The 20,878-nt window shown below is 44.4% G+C and overlaps 1 protein-coding gene across 2 annotated transcripts in view; it reads left to right on the top strand.

The window, feature by feature from the left end:
- Positions 1-20,878, top strand: part of GALNT1 (polypeptide N-acetylgalactosaminyltransferase 1) — a 418,536-nt gene that overhangs the window by 21,370 nt on the left and 376,288 nt on the right. Inside the window, exon 2 of one of the 2 annotated variants that reach the window (XM_072152985.1) lies at positions 1,627-1,846. The exons of the other annotated variant lie outside the window; for it this stretch is intronic. Within the exon in view, the coding sequence (XP_072009086.1) occupies positions 1,711-1,846 (136 nt within the window). The 5' untranslated portion in view covers positions 1,627-1,710. The remainder of the gene's footprint in view (positions 1-1,626; positions 1,847-20,878) is intronic. 2 annotated transcript variants of the gene reach the window in all.

Here is a 20,878-nt window from a genome sequence, read left to right as displayed (position 1 = left end):
AGCTCAAGATCTGAGCCGAACCGACATCGGGAAACACGTGGTGCCGGCTGTAACATATAGCCGGCACCCCAGTGTAACACCCGCGATCAGAGTGGGCTCTGATCGCGGGTGCTTAACCCGTTAAATGCCGCTGTCAGTGTGACCACGGCATCTAACATGCTTCTGGGGGATCTTTCCCCCACGATTACCCTGCCCCCCGGAACCATTTTCGGGGGGTGCCGATCGTTGCTGTGGCATCACTGGGCTCCGATCTGGACCCCGGTATTGCCTGCAAGAACTGCCGGTAAGATGGCGTCTATGACGTCAATTTACTGGCACAGTGCCAGTCTATGCAAGTGCATAGGCTGTCACTGCTAATATTCTGCAATACATGAGTATTGCAGAGTATTATCATGAACAAGCAATCAGATGATTGGTGGAAGAAGTGAAAAAGTAAAAAAAAAAGTTATTCAATAAAAAATAAAGAAATCAATAAAAATGCCCAAAAGCCGCAAAACGTATAAAGAGACATAGAACTCAAAAAAAGTAAATCGTAACACAAACCCCACATATATAATATCACTGCGTCTGTAACAACCTGTAGAATAACAGTAAATAATTATTGAACCCATATGATCGCCGTAAAAATCGCCGGTTATAAACCCTCCAAAAATTATGATTTTTACCTATTCAATCCCTCAAAATAAGTGGGATATAATACAACTATAAAAAGTGATCAAAAAAACATATGTATTCCAGAATTATACTCGTGCAAAGTACAACATGTCCTGCAAAAAAACAAGCCATCAACCAGCTCCGTAGCCAAAAAAGTAACAATGTTATGCCACTTGGAAGACGGCAATACAAAAATGATAGATTTTTTTTTCCCCCACAAGTGTCTACTTATCACAGGCAAAGAGACCAAGCCACTTGAACCACCTGTTGTATACATTTTATCTTTACTGTATTTACTCGAGTATAAGCCGAAACCCCTAATTTCAACACACAAAACTGGGAAAACCTATTGACTCGAGTATAAGCCGAGGGTGGGAAATGCATTGGTCACAGCCTCCCAGTATATACCCTGCCCAGCCCCCCGTAGCATGAAAAAAAAAATAACACTGTACTCCCCTTTCTGACGTCCCCCGTAGGTCCTCTTCTGTCTCCGATGCTCCTGTGCCGCCTCGAGTCCTACGGTCCTTTTCGGATTCTTCCACTCATCTTCAGCTCCTCTTCAGGTCTCCGTGCTTGGCTGGCACACAGAATGACGCCAGCCGCTTGCTGACGTCAATGTCTGTGAGCCGCTGGCATCGCGAGGGGACCCAAAGAGGAGCGCAACTTCCCTAAGAGGAGCCGAAGAACCCGAAGAGGATTTGAAGGACCCGAGGTGGCACCGGAGCATCGGAGACAGAAGAGGACCTACGGGTGACGTCAGAAACGTGAGTTTTGACTTTATTTTTTTTAGTTAACTTGAGTATAAGCCGAGTTAGGGTTTTTGAGCACACATTTTGACACATATTCTCAGTATAAGGGATAATTGTTGATCATTGTGAAACTCTTTTCAATATTTTTTTTTTCTAATATCGCCGATAATGTGTGATTTGTTTTACTGTCCTTAAGGTTCTTTCTGTTTCTTTTTTATTGCAGTTTGTAGAAGACATATGAAGCTGTTTTCATAACGCAATCTTCTTTTTTTTTTTTTTCTTAATTTTTTTTTTTTTTTATCTTGCTATGAAAAAAATCGCATATTTTAAGGTGGTCTTGGCCACCTCATTAGTCTGGGTCTTTTTGGATATTTTTCTATTGCTGTACTTCAGTGAATGCAACAAATGTGAGGATAAAGATCGAGGCCTGCCTGCTGGAGATGGTGAGTTTAAATTTAAGTGATGATCTCAGGTGTGCCTGTAATTTGACATGGTTTTTTTTGTTAAACTTATCTTTAAATGTTCTTTGCTAACTTTTATAGGGAGACCCTAATCGTTCGCCATCATACTTCAGCATAAGATAAGGAAATAGATTATGTCCTGCATATTTATTACAGTGCATAACTGACAAATTTACAGGGGTGTTTAACAGAATATTGACTTGTAGTATTGGTGTTTTCAACGAGAAGAAATTGTCAGTCGGTCTTGGGGGGGGAAAGTTATTTTGTAGTATTTTGTGTGACGCAGATCCAAACCACCTTAAAGGGGTTATGCCGCAAAACAAATTACTCCAAAAAGCTCTCAAAGAAGTTAAAATATTTCAAAAATCTTTATGTAATGGTAACCTGGAATTAAAGATGCCTTTCTATGTGTTATTATGATGCTTGTTCAGCCTCTACTCTGTTCTACACAGAAGCAGATGTGGGAGGGGCCAGGCCAGGCACATGCACAGCACTGACAGCAGCAGTTATTCCACAACTCATTGGCCTCACCTTTGTGAATCATGACAGATGTGTATTGTAGTCGGACAATGCACTTTGGGGATCTCCAGCTACTTGGTTGCACTAACCTTGCTCTACTTGTATAAATTTATTGTACCATTGAGTCAGAGATCTTTCTGATTTCATGTATTTCTCATACCATTTATTCTGAAGGTCCAGTATCATGTTTGATTATATTTGACACTTGGCAGGAGTAAGGGGTGTTTTCAGGGAAACTGTTTTGTACTTCTCTGTCCCTGAAATGAGGTGCATTAACATGGTTTTTATCATTTTTATTAATAAACGTTTGCATTTTCGTATGTTACTTTGGGGCAGTTAATTGCTTCTCTTGTGTATTTTGTAAGGAATTGTGATTAAACCACAGTTTGTATGCCTGCTTTTTTGCTCACAAGCTGTAATAAATGTGTCCTATCCTATCTTATTGTGATAAGATTGCTAGATAGGAAAGGTGATAGATAGATATGATATAGATAAATAGATAGAAAGACAGATATGAGACAGATAGATAGATGATATATAAATAGGTAAGAGATGGATAGTTAGAAGATGATAGATAATAGGACTTAGATAGGACCTACTTCCCTGCTAGTCAGGCCCCTTTGCAGGACAGCAGTGTAACATGGAGGGACAGTGTATGGTGGAGAGTACAGGAGGAGGATGCATCAGGAGAGATCAGAGCTCAGCCTGTTACTTGTGTTATCTCTGCAGCCTCCTGTGAGACCTGACTAATGGTGGAGGGAGGAGAGGGCTGCTACATTGCCATGATCCATGTTAGAAGAGCTCTGTCCTCTGTGTATCAGACACCCAGGTCTGGCTGCATTTACCTGGCATGTGATGCAGGAAGCCCTGGTGGAAATAAGCAGTGGAGATCACAGGCATAACTCGTATCACTATACAGGCGGTCCCCTACTTAAGGACACCCGACTTACAGACAACCCATAGTTACAGACGGACCCTTCTGCTCACTGTGACCTCTGGTGAAGCTTTCTGGAAGCTTTACTATAGTCCCAGACTGAAATGATCAGCTGTAAGGTGTCTGTAATGAAGCTTTATTAATAATCCTTGGTCCAATTACAGCAAAAATTTTAAACTCCAATTGTCACTGGGGCAAAAGAAAAAAAATTGTCTAGAACTTCAATTATAAAATATACAGTTTCGACTTACATACAAATTCAACTTAAGAACAAACCTCCAGACCCTATCTTGTATGTAACCCGGGGACTGCCTGTACAGCTAAGCTCTCTGCCCCTCCTCCTCTCTCACCTCCTATTGGCTGGACTGTGTCAGCTGATCTCTGTGTGGAGAGGAGCTGTAAGCCTGTGGTGGAATATGCAGCAGCTGGCTGACTCCTTGTGCGCAGACTCGGCCAGATCAGCTGTTGCTCAGGACGGGACACAGCTACCACTAGAGGGCGCCAGCAACCAGGACAAAAGGGGTTATCTCAGTAAGGCTGCAGATTTTGTAATAAGTGTAAATGGTGAAAGTACTTGTCACAATGCACTGGGCTCAATTACAGCCATTTGCTATGGTGACACAACCCCTTTAAGTCTGACGGTCAGCACAGGATTTATTTTATTTGATGGTCTTTTTAGATTACGTGAGCTGTGGTACGTTTAAAGCTAGTCATATAAAACATTGCAAGCTGTATAACCTGCAGTAGATAAAGTGTGATTTGGTTAGGCTAATGTAGGCTAAACCCTGTACCCTTCTAAAATCTTCCTTATTTATTCTCACCTTGGATTATAAGAGCGATCCCTCCGGAGCAAATAATTTTTTTCCCCCTCGCCCGGTAATGGAATGGTTGTTATAGTTTATCCAGCAGAGGTTGCACTACGTTTTTTCTCGAAGAGTAATTGTACTCCTCTTACCATTTTTAAGGAGTATTTTTCGCCGATGAGGAGTATTAGATTTCCACTCATAAAAATACAATGGGAGGTGGGAGAATTATACAGTGTGGGGGATGGGATTATACAGCGCTTTTGTGTAATGTTAACCCCTTCCCGACGCGCGCCGTACCAGTTGCAGGGAGCGGCGATCCGTTGCCATGACAGCTTTGGGTCTCACGAAGGCCCCAAACTGTCTCGTTTTAACCCATTCATTACAATGTGCTAATTGCATATTGTAATCAATGAGGAGGAAATTGTGAATTAGATTACTCACCGGTAATTCTATTTCCGTTAGTCCACCATGACGGCCCAACCTGGAGGATGCCCCTTGACCTCTGCAGGGACAGGAAGAAGAGAGGTTAAATGCTCTCCCCCCCCGCATCCTCCCGCCAGTGATTACAAAATAACCATGCTGAGCAAGATACAACCAGATTTATTAGTATGTTTGCACCACATACAAATCTCATCTGAAATGCAAAATACAGAAATGAGAAATTTCCAACTGGGTGGGAATATATATAGGCCGTCATGGTGGACTAACGGAAATAGAATTACCGGTGAGTAATCTAATTCACAATTTCCGCTTCGTCCCCCATGACGGCCCAACCTGGAGACTTACAAAATAAGTAAGCTTTTAGGGAGGGATTTACCGCCTGTAACACCTTGCGTCCAAATGATAAGTCTTTTGATAAGTGCAAGTCCAGTCTATAATGTTTAGAGAACGTGGTGGATGAAGACCAGGTTTCAGCCCTGCAAAACTGATCGAGTGACTCTCCTCTTTTTTCCGCCCAGGATGTGGACATAGCCTTGGTCGAATGAGCTCGGATTCCTGCTGGTATTGGCATTTTCTGTAGGTCGTAGCATGAAGCGATCGCCAGTTTCAGCCATCTTGCGATAGTCGCCTTAGACGCATTCCTCCCCTTGTTTTTCCCCTGAAATTGGATGAAAAGGTTAGAGTCAATACGCCAGGGCTCAGTGGTTTGTAAGTACTTTATGACAGAATGTCTTACATCCAAAGAATTCCATTCTTGTTCCCTTGCCGAAGAAGGATTCTCACAGAAGGAGGGCAGGATAATCTCCTGATTCCTGTGGAAGTCAGAAACCACCTTGGGAACAAAATTTGGATCCAACATCAGTACAATTCTATCGTCTAGAATTTTCATGTAGGGTTCCCTAATCGATATAGCCTGAAGTTCACCTAACCTTCTAGCAGAAGTGATGGCTATCAGGAAAACAGTCTTAAGTGTTAGGTTTTTTATACTGGAGGAGTCAATAGGTTCAAATGGTTCCTTCATTAAGGCATTCAAGACTAGAGTTAAGTCCCATGCTGACGATTTCTTAACAGTCTGGGGCTTTAATCTAGAAGCTGCTTTAATAAACCTCTTGACCCACCTGTGTTCAATGAGGGGTTGGTCGAAGAAAGCACTAAGCGGCGACACCTGGACCTTCAGGGTGCTGGTAGACAACCAAACCCCTTTGAAGAAACTCGAGGACCTGTAAAATATTAAGGTTAGACTGGGAAGGTGGACTGTCCTTAATGAAGGAACAAAACCTCTTCCATATTTTATGGTAGATGGCAAAAGTTACTGGTTTCCTACTTGCCTTCAGGGTCTTGATAACCTCAGACGAAAGTCCTTGAGATCTTAGGTAGCTGGATTCAGGATCCAGGCAGACAGCTGTAATCTTTTCCGGATTCGGATGATGGATTGGACCCTGATGTAGTAGGTCCCCCGACAATGGAAGAATGACTGGATCCTGTGGCGACATTCTTCTCAAGAGTGGATACCAGTTTTTCTTCGGCCAGTTTGGGCAAATGAAAATAGTCCTGCTGCTTTCCTGGAATATCTTTCTCAGGACCCTGGCGATCAAGGGAATAGGGGGGAAGGCGTAGGCTAGAGGAATGTCCCAAGAGTGAGAGAAAGCGTCCAGCTGTTCCCTGTTCTCCCCTTTTTCTAGAGAAAAGTAACGAGGGCATTTGGTGTTTTCCCTTGTTGCGAACAAGTCCACTTGAGGATGACCCCACAAGGATGTTAGCTCCTGGAAAATCTCTTCCTTGAAACTCCATTCGTTTGGGAGAATTTTCCCTCGGCTTAGAAAATCTGCTCTTGAGTTTTCCGTGCCCTTTAGATGAGTGGCCGATATTGACAGAGTGTGTTGCTCTGCCCACAAAAATATTCTTCGAGCTAGGGCGCTCAGGAGAGGTTCCCCCTTGCCTTTTTATATAGGAGACCGTAGTCGTATTGTCCGACAAGATGAGAAGGTGGTGGTGAGCAAGGAGAGGAGTGTTTGCGCTGAGAGTTTCCCATACTGCTTGCAGCTCCGGGAAGTTTGAGGACCTTCTTGTAGTTTCCTCTGTCCATGTACCCTGAGAAAAATGGTGAGGCATCACTGCCCCCCAGCCTGTCTGACTCGCATCTGTTTGGATCGGAATGTAAGGACTGTTTGACCAAAATATTCCCTTCCTCAGATTTTCGTCTTCCAACCACCACAGTAGGTCTTTCTTGACAGCGGGAGGAATCGGAATTTTCCTGTCCAGATCCTCTTGTCTTCTGTTCCAGGATCTTAGAATCCATCCCTGGAGGATTCTGGAGTGAGCCTGGCACCAGGCTACTGAGGAGATGCAGGCTGTTAGAGAACCCAAGATCTTCATGGCCTCTCTGATGGAGATCACCGATTTCTTTTTTTTCCCTGAACTTCATTATCTGATCTTTGATGTGGTCTCCCTTGTCCTGTGGAAGGAACGACATTTGGTAAACTAAGTTCAAGTTTACACCCAGGAATTTTCTCACTGTAGCTGGAGAGAGTTCTGATAATTAACTATCCATCCCAATTTCTCGAAGGTCTTTCTCGAAGGGTGAGATCTCTTGAAAAGAATAGACTCTCTCTGTCTTGGCCAATAATAAGCAGGTCGTCTAGATACGGGACGATCAGTACATCCTGTAGTCTGAGAGACGCCACAACCTCTGCCATCACCTTTGTAAAGGTTCTTGGTGCTGAGGATATTCCAAAGGGAAGTGCACAAAATTGAAAGTGTAGTGTAGAACCCTATGGAGACAGGACAGAAAACCTTAGAAATCTCTGTGAGAAGGGGTGTATAGGGATGTGATCTAGGAATGCATCTATTAAGTCTATAGTGCACATTAACGCATTTTTGTGAATGTGTGTGGCTGATCTTACCGACTCCATCCTGAATTTTCGGTAGACGATAAATTATCAAACCTCTCAGGTTGATAATCAGCCGGTTTTTGCCATTCGGTTTCTTTTCCAAAAAAAGAGAAGAGTAGAAACCAGATTTTTCCTGATCTTGTGGAACAGGTACAATAACTCCAGAAGACAAAAGGGAAGATACTTGGCATGTATTTTGTAGGGGGAAGCTTGTAGAATTCGATATTGTAACCATGTAGTAATATATCTAAGACCCAGGGATTTGAAGTGATCTCTGTCCATCTTCCTCTGAACCTTAGCAATCTTCCGCCTACCATGGCATCATTGTTTCTTGTTTCTATTAGGGTCTGTTGGGGTGGAGAACAGAAACCATCTCCCTTTACCTCCTTTCGGGTAGCTCCAGCATCCCCTCTTCCCTTTGTCCTTGTATGAATCCTTTTTAAAGTCCCGAAAGGCCTGTTTCTTGGGCGTCGATCTCTCAGGAAAGCCCTTCTTCTTATCCGATGCTCTCTCGAGTATAGCATCCAGTTCTGGTCCGAATACAAATTCCCCTGAGAAAGGGAGGCTGCACAACTTCGCTTTTGAACGGATGTCTCCATTCCACTGTTTCAGCCACAGTGCCCTTCGTGTAGAATTAGTGAGTGCCCCCTCCTTAGAGGAGAAACGGATTCCCTCAGCCGCGGAATCTGCTAGGAAAGCTGTCGCTGATTTCAGCAGAGGAAAGTTCTCCAGGATTGTTGACCTTGGAGTTCCCTCCTTGATGTGGGATTCCAGTTCGTTTAACCAGTACAGCAAATTCCTTGCTACTGATGTAGACGCTAGATTTGTCTTCAAGTTGAGCATGGATGTTTCCCAGGCCTTCCTTAATAAAGAGTCCGACTTCCTATCCATCGAGTCCTTTAATTGTGCCGCGTCCTCAAACAGAAGAGCAGTTTTCTTTACCATCTTTGTGACTTGCACATCCATTTTTGGGCAAGTGTCCCACACTTTGGACTCCTCTGGATCAAACATAAGCCTCTTCTTGAAGCTTTTGGATACAATGATTCTCTTTTCTGGTTCTCGCCATTCCTCCGAAACCAGCTCCTTTTAAGGTGTCATTCAAAGGGAAAACCCTCTGACGTTTTGCCTTCAGTCCACCAAATAGTTCCTCCTCCTTAGACCTGGGAGGAAGGATCTCCTCAATCTCCAGGGTCTGCCTTATTGCTCTCAGGAGACCATCAAGTTCCTCAAACTGAAACAGATGACGTGTATCCTCTGCTTTTTGTGAGTCCGTTGGATCGTTACCTTCTATATATGAACATGAAGGAGTTTCGGAATCATTCCCCTCCTCAGATGGAGAAGAATCCGGTTCTACTCTAGGCTTCTTACTCGGTGGGGGCCTGGATGTAGCAGCGGCCACTGAAGAACTTATTTTCTCCTCAATAAACCCTTTTAATTCATCTAAGAAGGATGTTTTTTCCTCTCTCATAAAATTGTCGATGCATGACTTGCAAATCGTTTTTTTGTATAAGTCAGACATAGAGTGGGAACACGTTACACTTCTTAAGTCTACTTTTTTCTGGTTTTTCAGACTTGCTTGTCTTATCCCCTTTATCCTCCTTGCCTTTACCCCTAGACCCCTGGTCTTTCTCCTGAAAGGCAAGTGGAGGATAATAAATGACCCGCTACCTTTACACACAGTAAAAGCCCATTCCTGCGCAAATGACCCCACTTAAAGAAGCCGGAGGATGCAGGAAAGTCGGGTCTGCCTCATCAGCCATCACAAAGCCGGGGAAGCACACAGGAAAAATTTTCCACAGAAAAAAACGGCAGCACAGCAACACAGCGTCACTCACAGATCTTAGACCTGAGATCAGCGTGACCAGCCCGCTCCAGGTGCCTTAAATACCTTAATGGGGAGTCCATCCCCCTTTAGAGGCCCCACGCCGTGCTCCCGTTCCCAAGAATGCATTGCGGTCCTGTGATCCGCTACTTCCGGTCGTGGCCGGAAGTAGTCATCAGACCTCGAGGGACGCCGGGAAATGTAGTTTCTTCGGCCGCCGCGCGCTCTCCTAGGATCGCGGAGCGGTGGCCAGGGGAAACGGACCAGACAGCGGCGACAGGGAAGGCACGGAGCCGACCGAACACCCCAGCCCGCCGGGATTTAGCCAGACAGGTCTACCCGTGAGTAACAAATCTTTGTCCCCCCCCCCTCCCCCTGGAGGAGAGAGGGCACCTCTCTTGTCCTGCCTCAGCAGGGACAGGAAGAACACTGGCGGGAGGATGCGGGTGGGGGGGGGGGAGCATTTAACCTCTCTTCTTCCTGTCCCTGCAGAGGTCAAGGGGCAACCTCCAGGTTGGGCCGTCATGGGGGACGAAGCGGAAAATCCCCATATACTGCCATACTGCAGTATGGCAGTGTATGGTAGGGTCGATCAGACAACCTAGGGTTAAAGAGAACCCGTCATGCAAAATAACCCCCCTAAACTAAATATATTTTCATAAACTGCCATTAGAGAGCATTGCCTCTATCCCTTCATTGTCCCTCTACATGCCTGTAAACCTAAGCAATGAGGTCCTAAAGCTGTATGCAAATGACCTGTAAAATGTCCAATGAAGCATTAGCATATTCAAGCTGTCCACTCTATTCATGAGTGGGCGGCACAGCCACACCCCCAGTGCTTGACTGACAGCCTGTATAATGACGTGAGGCTGTATAATGTGCTTCCTGGTGCTGGTGGCCACGCCCCCTGCAGCCTGTGTGTGTATGTTTAGGAGAGATACAGCAGTTCCAGGCAGCCATGTTACAGCAGAACATGTCAGATTCATGTGTAGCTGATGTCTGTGTCTCTCACCTGTATATTAGGAGGATGCAGCATGTCAGCAGATGCAGCACTCACACTAGCCATGCTTTACTATACATTACACACAGACATGAGCAGGGGGAGGAGAGGGGAGGGGTGACATCACTGCCTCTGACCATGTGACCAGCCTCATTTACATAATAAAGAATAGATGATTTTACAATGATTAATGTATGGAATAACTAGATAAAGGCTGGGATGGGATCCTTGTGAGCTGCTCCAACAGGTAGAGGTGACAGGACAGGTGACACCGACCTGATGACAGGTGTCCTTTAAAGTACCCCAGGGAGTCTGAAAAATAGTATAAGTAAAAATAAAAAGTTACCTTAATTCGAACCTGTCATACATGTCTCCAGGACTTCTCCCGAGTGGCTTCAATTCTCTGGAATGCCCTTCCCCGGTCTACCAGACTAATACCTACCCTCCAAAGCTTCAAACGAGCTCTTAACCCCTTCCAAACATTTGACGCACTATTACTGCATGGCGGGAGGTGCGTTCCCGCAATATGCAGTAATAGTACGTTAAGCTTCTGGCGCCGGCTCCTGAACATTATAGCCGACACCTGCCTCTCCGATCGCGGGTGTTAACCCCTAACCCCAGGGGGGGGGGGTGTCTGCTGCCAGTGCCCGGGGCTGCGCGATCTCCTTCTGGGGAGCCGGGTCCTGCCTTCCTGCCTAAAAATCACCAAAACACCCCACATATTTGGTATAGCCGCGTCCGTAACAATTTGTACGATAAGTCAGAAACATTATTGGACCCGTATGGTGAACGCCGTTAAAACAAAACCCGAAAAACTTGCCAAAAATGTAAATTTTCATAAAATCCCTTCACATGTTCAAATGTTCCAAAAAGTGATCAAAAAAAGTTATGTGCACCAAAATGGTACCACTGAAAAGAACAACTCAACACGTAAAAAATAAGCCCTAAACTAGCACTGTCAACCAAAAAATATTAAAGTTATTTCTCCGAAAAGATGGCGATGCAAAAACAAATGAGATTTTCTTTTATATTCGTTTCTTCCCTGTAAAATTGTAAAATCTATATATAAAAAAAAAATATAAATGAGGTATCAACGCAATTGTAGTGATCTATAGAATAAAAATATTATAATATTTTTAGTGTACGGTGTAAGACCCCCAAGATATACAAAAAAAAGAAACCCAAAATTGACAATTTTCTTTTCCTCCATACATTAAAGTTAATAAAATCTCATCAAAAAGCTACAGACCCACTAAAATGAAATATTTGTAAAGTGCATCTTATGTTGCATAAAATAAGCCCTTGTATGTCCAATATTGCCCAAAAAATAAAAATTGTAAAGTGACAATGCATAATCTGCTCTGAATGGCGCAGCTCCCCCCTTAATGTCCTGGCGTGTGCCCATATAGCAGGTTACCACCACACATGGGGTATTGTTATACGCGGGAGAGATTGGGTATGAAATTTTGTGGAGTGTTTAGGTATTTTATCCACTGAGAATTTGAACATTTTATGAAAAACACATTAATTTAGTAAAAAAAATTTTTGAAATTGCATCCGATTTTGTTTTATGGTTCAATAAGAGTTTATTGAGTAAAAACACAGTTGTGGAAAAAAATGACAGTAGTATGAACAGTAAAAACAAAGTACAGGTGCCCAGAGACCTACATAGCGGTCTAAATATTCGGGACGCAGCCCCATAGTGTAGTTATGAATATTGACAAGTAACGCAGGTGTAGGCGCTTAAGTCACCTTATTACAGAAACAAGTAGTAAGAACAACTGGAGGAAAGGGAGATTAGGGGAGGATAGAAGGGGAAGGAAGGGAAGTTGGGGTAGGGGGGGTAAGGGAGTCTGCGGGGTCCTTGAGAAAAATATATACGTGTATCAGGAGAGTGAAGGTATGGAAAATACTTCAATTATCAAGGGTTACCCGTAAGCCATGTGGCGCATAAGTCTGAGTTCCTCCACTGTGTCCATTTCGACCAAGTGGAGAAGTAGGTCTCCATCCGGTTGCCGTCCGACGCGCGAAGTTGTTCCATGCGACAGATACGGTCTACTTCCTCGACCCACATCAAGTGGGTAGGGGGGGTTGTAGATTTCCATAGTCTGGGGATCACTAACCTGAATGCCACCAAGAGTTGCCTTAAGATACCTTTCTTAATGTCGCGTAGGCGACCTGGTAGCATTAAGAGTAGTGCCATTGTGGGTGAGAGATCCCCAGAGGCTCCACACATATCCTTATAAAGATCCCAGACGGCAGACCAGATGGAGGCCACAACCTTACAATCCCACCAAACGTGGCGCATAGTTCCCAGGGCGGAGAGGCAGCGCCAGCAAGTTGGCGAGGCTGATGGACATGTTGTGGAGGCGAACTGGGGTCCTATACCAGCGGGTAAGGATCTTGTAGTTCGTTTCTTGAATTTTACCAGAAACAGACATTTTGTGGGTGAGAATAAGGGATTTCTCCCATGATTCCTTGGCAAAATTCTCCCCCAGCTCCTTTTCCCAGGCCGACATGTAAGACAGGAGATGGTCCTCGGTATCAGTATCAGATAAAAGCCTATATAGAAAAGACACACCATGGGGAGGTACGATTTGTTTAGAGCATAGGTTCTCGACCGTGGTTAGGTCCTGGACAAAACACTCTGTGGGGTTCAGGGAAGCTAAAAAACTCCTCAATTGGAGGTAATGGAGCCAAGCCCCTGGGTAGCTTCCCTTTTCACCTAAAATGTCAGTGAGGGGGCGTATTCCTGTACCGGACAGAAGGTCAACAATTTTTCGGGGTTTCCCGTCAATAGGCTCTAGGAGTGGGGAGGATAAGAGCGCCTGGGGTAGGCCTGGGAATTCCCTGGCAGGAGAAAGTGGGCCAGGGATGTTGGTTATTTTAGAAGTGGGTGCGAATTTGCTCCATGCTTTCAATACCCCTGACATTAGGGGAGAAACTTTGAAGATCTCCCAGTTGGTTTTGGGGGGTAGCCAGAATAAGCCGGGTAGGTTGCTAGGAGTGGGGAAGGCACTCTCAATACTAACCCATAGTTTGTCTTTGTTCTGTGAAGCGATGTCAAGGACTATTTTACAAATGGATGCTCTGTAGTAGCGGGTAAAGTCCGGTAATCCTGCCCCCACAGTCCTCTTTATGTCTAGTCAGGAGGCTGTATTTTATTCTGGGGGAAGATTCCTTCCAAATGAATTTAGTGGCGATTTTACGTAAGCTTTGAAGAAAGGATCTCGGGAGGTCTAGCGGGAGCGTCTGAAAGAAGTAGAGGATTTTAGGTAACGAGTCCATTTTAAGAGTTTATTCTGCCAAACCAAGAGAGCGAGAGTGAGCTCCAGGATTTGAGGTCTGTCTCTAGAGATCTAAGAAGGGGAGCGTAGTTGAGGTCAAATAGTCGTCCAATACCCGATGGGATACGGACTCCTAAATATTTTATATGGCCATTAGCCCAGGAGAAGGGAAGGGAAGAGCGCAGTGAAGGGATCATCGATTCAGGTAGGGAGATATTAAGGATGTCGGATTTTTGTATATTAACCTTAAAGTTACTGACCTTACTATATAGCTCGAATTCTTTCAAAATGTTGGGGAAACTGTTGACAGGGTCAGTGACATACATAAGTAGGTCGTCGGCGAAGAGTGATAGCTTGTGGTTTCTAGCTCCTATCCTGACCCCCCCAATCACCGGGTTTTTCCGCAGAGCGTGCGCCAGAGGTTCCATAACTAGGGTATATAGAAAGGGAGAGAGAGGACAGCCCTGACTGGTGCCATTACAGATAAGGAAAGGAGCTGACAGGGAGCCATTGACTCTAACCCTAGCTGATGGGCCACTATATAGAGCCATGATCCTCTGTCTCATACGACAGCCCAGGCCCACCCCTCTGAGCGCGGCCTCGACAAACCCCCAGTGGACCCTGTCAAAGGCCTTTTCGGCATCTACTGTCAATAAACATAGGGGTATCCCCGAACGCCTCGCCCAGGAGGAAATGGCTAAAGTTTTTATCGTGTTGTCTCTCGCCTCACGTCCGGGGACAAAACCGACTTGGTCTGGGTGTATGAGGTCGGGGATGAGGGGGGAGAGACGAGTTGCTATAATTTTGGCGTACATTTTGACGTCGATATTAATTAACGAAATAGGCCTGTAGTTGCTACATATTTTGTGATCCTTATCGGGTTTCGTAATTACCGAGATATGAGCTCTAAGGGTTTGGGGTGAGAAGGGACAGCCGCGCGAGACAGAGTTGAAGAACTGGGTTAGGGTTAGGGTTAGGGTTAGGGTTAGGGTCAAGACCTCACCGAAAACTTTATAAAACCTGGGGGTGAACCCGTCTGGTCCCGGACTCTTACCTATTTTAAGGTTTTTAATTGTAGACATAGTCTCATCCTCAGTGAAATCGCTGTCCAGTGAGGAAACCGAGTTCACGGGGATCTTCTTGTGTGGGTGATTGTCTAGGTAAGACGAAATCTCCCTATTTATCGTGGTCTGAGATTCTGGGTCTGGGGTTGGGTTTAAGTTATAGAGAGATGCGTAGTAGTTTCTAAACTCCTGCAGAATCCCGGCTGGGGAGTTAATGGCTTCACCCTGGGGGGAGTTGAGGGAGATAATTGGGGGTTGGGAGGATCGTGGGTGGAGCGCCTTGGCAAGGAGCTTTCCGCATTTGTCACCGTATTCATAATAATCTTTCTTGATTTTGTCCCTAAAGCAGAGACTTTTCTGATCTAGAATCTGGAGAATCTGATGGCGAATAGCGGAAATCTCAGCCCGGGTGACATCTAGAGGGGAGGTCTTGTTCGAGGATTCTTTCGAACATAACTCTGAGAACAGGGAGAGCAATTTGGCAGAATTGTCCCTCTTGAGACGGGCTCCATGTGACATGAAGGTACCCCTAATGTTTCCTTTCAGGGTCTCCCATAAAACTGGAGGAGGCACCGGAGAGGAGGCGTGGTCAGACAGGAACTTAGCTACCGTATCTCTAACCTCCGTTGTACAGAGAGCATCGTTTAGGAGATTGTCATTGAGTCGCCACGAGAATTCTTTCGAACGTCTGCCTATGTTACCCAACCAGCCATACACAGGGGCGTGATCGGACCATAGGATATTGTCGATGGAGCTCTTAGGGCCTCTGTCCAACAGAGTGAGAAACAAATAAGTAGTCCAGTCGACCGTAGCTATTGTGGGCATAGGAGTGGTGGCTGTAGTCCCTAACACCAGGATGTAGTGTCCTCCACAGATCTATCAGTTTTAGTTGGAGCATGGTGTGTCTTAATCTACGAATTGCAGTGTGTGATACCGAGGACCTACCTGTAGATGAGTCGAGCGAGGGTTCAAACGGGATATTGAAGTCACCACCCAGGATTATTGCTGATCCTTCAGCAAAGTCAGTTAACCTCTTCAGGATTCGTAAGCCAAAGTGGACCTGGCCCTGGTTTGGAAAATAAACATTAGCAAAGGTGAGAACATTACCAAGGAAATCAATTTTGAGGAAAATAAATCTGCCCTCTGGGTCGACCTCTGAACTTAGCACCTTGGGCTGGAAGGACTTGTGAAAAGCTATAGAAACTCCGCATATTTTTTGTGAAGGATGGGGGCCATGATGCCAAGATGGATAGAATTTGCTAACACATCTCGGAATATTGTCAGCTTTAAAGTGGGTCTCTTGGAACATGGCCACCATGATTCTCTTCTTGTGGAGTCTATAGAGAATCTGGCTTCTCTTCTCGGGTTTGTTAAGACCTCTAGTGTTGTATGTACAAAACGTTAGGACTGTCATGAGGAATCAAGTGTGGAGCAAGGTTTGAATAGTGACCCATAAACCTGAGAGAGCCAGGAGGGGAAGGGAGGCATGGGAAGGAAAGGAAAGAAGTGGGGGGGGGGGGGGAGAAAGGGGGGGAGGGGAGGTGTGCAAGATATAACATAAGCAAAAACATAAACATACAAATATATATATACAACCCGGGTGCCATATGGTACCCGGTCAGACTAAGTTGTGGCTATATAAGCCTTCTGTGGCGTCTAGCACCACCGCCCTAGTTGGGGGAAACGCGGTAGGTGGGAGGATAGAGCCCCCGGCCTTGCAAACAACATGGTGACCTATATTAGGTCTCAATTGTAGGGCATCCAACATGTAGAGATTTAGCTAGAAGATAGCTAACATTTGTAAAACATAGAACAGTGCGACATATTACGAGATACTTATATTAGACATGGCAGTCCATCTAGTGGTCCGGCAGTCAGGTTTCGGAGGACCGGTCAGCAGGCTTGTTAGGACTTTTCCTGGTGGGTGTCACCCATTTCTCTCTTGGAGGGGGTACTGGAGCCGAGTTGACCGTTGGCCAGTCCGGCAGTGAAATTAGTGGGAGCTCAAAGGTACCCAGGAATTTGGGCAGGTCGCCCAGAGATCTGAATACGGCAGATTTACCGTTTTTCTTAGCTATGAGCTGGAAGGGGTAACCCCAACGATAGGGAATGTCCTTTGCCTTCAGTTCAGCCAAGAGAGGACGTAGAGCCTTACGGAGTTGGAGAGTTCTTCTGGCCAAGTCTGGGAGTACAATCACCTTGGAGCCCCGGAAAGAGATCTCGTTTAGGTCCCTCGCTCTGCGAAGGATGGTTTCTTTCTCCTTGTGGAAGTGGATTCGGCAGATGATATCACGGGAACGACTCGGGTCGGATGGTTTGGGCCCAAGGGTACGGTGGATGCGGTCAATTTCTATTGGAGATGAGGACGTGTTGCCTGTTAGTTCTGGGAAGAACACTTGAGCCCACTCTTCCAATTGAGAAGGTTCGACCGATTCGCTTACTCCTCTTATTCTCAGGTTGTTTCGGCGGTGCCGGTTCTCAATATCTTCTAAGTGAGATAAAATGTCAGTGATATGAGCAGCATGTTCTTGTAGAACTCGTGAGTGAGACTCTAGCTGTTCCAGAATTTTCTCCTGGACTGTTTCAGATTCTGCCACCCTGTGGCCAATATGTAGAATTTCTTGCTTTAAGCCAGCAATGTCCCTCTTATGTGATTCTTCCAGCCTCAATAAAAGCCCATCCATTTCAAGCTTGGTGGGGATAGCTCTGATATGAGCTTTCCAGTCCCAGTCATCGTCTGGTGCAGCACCCATGGGATTAGGGGCGTCTCTGGAGGCTTGTGGGGAGCTAGATGGAGCTCTGTATGTGGAGGGAGGCCACGAGGTGGGGGAGCACGTGGAGGAAGAGCCAGGGCCTATATCGGAGCCCCTGGAAGGTAAGGGGGGGAATGGCTCCGAAATATCAGTTAATGGGAGCCCCCCTGATGTTTTGGGGGGACTTACTGTTGGAGCCCGTTCCTGTTCTGCGCCTGCGGCAGCCGCTGCGGGGGATGAGGTGGCCGGCGCCATCTTGGACGCCATGTGGTCCGGGGTGTCTGAGCCCTCAGCGGAGCGGAGGAAGCGTTGGATACCTCCCGGAGGCTGCTCGGGGACTGCAGGGGCTTTCCTGGCTCTCCTCTTGCTGACCATGCCAGGAGGGGATGGATGTGGATGCCCGCGGGTGGTGTTATAACGCGGTCAGCCGGGAGCTCTGGAGATGTGCGTCCTACTCCTCCATCGGTTGGCCACGCCCCTCTCCGATTTTGTTTTAACCCCTGTAAAACAATTAAAGAGTTAACAAACTTCATAAAAGTTGTTTTACGTAAGTTGAGGGGTGTAGTTTCTATAATGGAGTAATTTATGGGGTTTTACTTTTATGGTGACTTCAAACCTGAGCAGGTTCCTAAATAGCAGGATTTTGCTTTTCTTATGAAAATGTGGAAAATTGCACCTAATGTTCAAAGGCCCATAACTTCCTACAAAAATGATAGAATGCATAAAAAACCACGGAGGCATAAAGTAGACATTCAGTGAATGTTAGTCATTACGTTTTTTGGTGTTATGACTCGTGTGGAAAAAGTAGAACATTTTTTGAATTTTGAAAATTGAGAATTTTTCCAAATTTTCACCAAATATCTGATATTCTCATAAATAAATGCAACACATACCACCAAAATGTTTTTTTACTAACATGAAGTACTATGTGTCACGAGAAAACAATTTCAAAATCACATGTGACACAGGGCAGATTTGAAAAAATGGGCCGTGTCAAGAAGGTGAAAAGTGGCTTCGGCGTTAAGGGGTTAAAACCCATCTCTATAGGCAAGCCTATCATACTCCCTAACTGCATGAAATGTCAGCTCTCCCTTTACTAATCCATCCTATGTCCTCCTCCCGTCTGTTATTTGGCAAACAGCAGATGTTTACCAAGCTCCAGGCTTCTCTGCAGTCTTCTTCACCTAGGACCCTGTAAATAAGATGGCAGCTGATGGCTGGTTCAAGCAGCAAAATTTTTATTTATGAAATTCTTTATGAAATTCTTTTATATTGTTCCCTTCTAAAGAATGGCTGGATCATTATACAACCTCTTGTGTCAACACCTTCATCCTCATAGTCTGTAGTCTGAGAAAATAGTGCCCAAAGTCAAGAATGGCACTTTTTTGTCATTTTGAAAAATATAAAAAAATTAATAAAAAGTGATCAAAAGGCCACTGCCTAAAAGGACTGCCTAAAAATTATAGCAATGAAAACACCATCAAAAGTCGCAAAAAATGACACCACCCACAGCTCCGTACACCAAAGTATGAAAAAGTTATTGCTGCCAGAAGATGACAAAATCCCCCCCCAAAAATTTGTACAGGAGGTTTTAATTTTTGTAAATGTATGAAAACATTATAAAACCTATACAAATTTGTTATGCCTGTAATCTTACCGACCCAAAGAATAAAGTAGACATGTCATTTGGGGTGTACAGTGAAAGCTGTAAAATCTAAACCCACAAGAAAACATTGAAAATGTGTGTGTTTTTTTTTTACCATTTTCACTGCATTTGGAATTTTTTTTTCCTGCTTCCCAGTACATGGCATGGAATATTAAATACTGTCACTATGAAGTGCAATTTGTTACGCAGAAAATAAGCCGTCACAGAGCTCTCTAAGGTGGTGAGTGAAAAATGGAAGTGCAAAAACTAAAAAAAGGCCAAGTTGTCAAGGGGTTAATAGACTGCAATTCATGCAAGGCAATCATTACTGCACATAAAGCTGCTGGTAGCACGATCCCGAAGCTGAAACCCTTTTAAGAGGCGGTCCTGGCGCTTTTTGGTCCTTCTTGGGCGCTCTGGAACCTTTTTGGCAACAATGGAACCTCTCTACTTGAATGCCTTGATGATGCGATAGATTGTAGACTGAGGTACAATCTGCGATACTCTTCCCTGTTAGGTCCGTTTTGTGAAGTGCAATGATGACTGTACGTGTTTCATTAGAGATAACCATGGTTAACAGTAGAGAAACAATGATGCCAAGCACCAGCCTCCTTTTAACCCCTTAAGGACGCAGTCTGTTTGCACGTTAAGGCTCTGAATTTTTTTTTTTTTTAGAAATTTGACCAGTGTCTCTTCCTGTGGTAATAACTTTTCAACGCTTTAACCCCTTAACGCTGAAGCCACTTTTCACCTTCCTGACACGGCCCATTTTTTAAAATCTGACATGTGTCTATTTAAGTGGTTATAACTTTGGAACGCTTTAACATATCCAGTTGATTTTGAGATTGTTTTTTCGTGACACATTGTACTTCATGCTGGTTGAGAAATTTAATCAATATATTTAGCATTTATTTATGAAATAAATGGAAATTTGGCAAAAATTTTGAAAAAAACAATGTTTTCCAAATTAAAAATTTTCTACTTTTTGGAAAGTTGGTCATATCACTAAAATAACTTGATAACTAACATTATCCATATGTCTGCTTTAACTTGGCATCATTTTTCAAACATCTTTTCCTTTCTTTAGGATGTTAGGAGGCTTATAACTTTAGGTGCAATTTTTCAGATTTTCACAAAAATCATCAAAACCTACTTTTGGAGGGTCAATTTAGTTAGAAGTGACTTTATAAGGCCTACATGACAGAAAACCCCCACAAATGACACCATTTTAGAAACTACACCCCTCAAAATATTCAAAACAACCTTTGGGAATTTTGTTAGTGTTTCATGAGGGTGAAAGATAAATGAAAGTGAAATTACAGAAATGTAATTTTATCTTACTATAGATTCATTGAACACTAAAATTTGCACCTTCACAATGGGTTAAAAAGGAAAATGCATTTTACAATGTTTAGGGCAATTCCTCCTGAGTATGCCAATACCTATTTTGTCACTCTACCCTGCTGTACGGGCACATGGGGGCACTTGGAATGGAAAGAGCGTTGTTTTGTTTTTGCAGGGCAAATATGGCTGAAAAAGTTTTCATGTGTCAGAATGCATTTGGAGAGCCATAATGGTACCAAAACAGAGGAAAGCCCCAACATGAGACACCATTTTGGAAAGTGCACCCCTTGAAGAGTTTAGCAATGTGTAATTTGTGTATTTTCCCCAACAGGTGTTTGATACAATTAGGCCCCAAAAGGGAAAAAAGGTGAAAATTTTCTCAGTCACTTTTACCCCAAATTTTTGTAAGACACAAGGGATAAAAGATGAAACAACCCCATAAATGTGTAAAACTATTTCTCCTATGCACAGAACTGCACCACTTTTGCATATAAAGTGTTGTATGGGT

The sequence above is a fragment of the Engystomops pustulosus genome, chromosome 5 (genome assembly GCF_040894005.1).
Source record: "Engystomops pustulosus chromosome 5, aEngPut4.maternal, whole genome shotgun sequence".
NCBI classification, from domain to species: Eukaryota; Metazoa; Chordata; class Amphibia; order Anura; family Leptodactylidae; genus Engystomops; species Engystomops pustulosus.
Note: the sequence above shows the minus strand (reverse complement) of the source record. Positions and strands in the feature narration are given on the sequence as shown.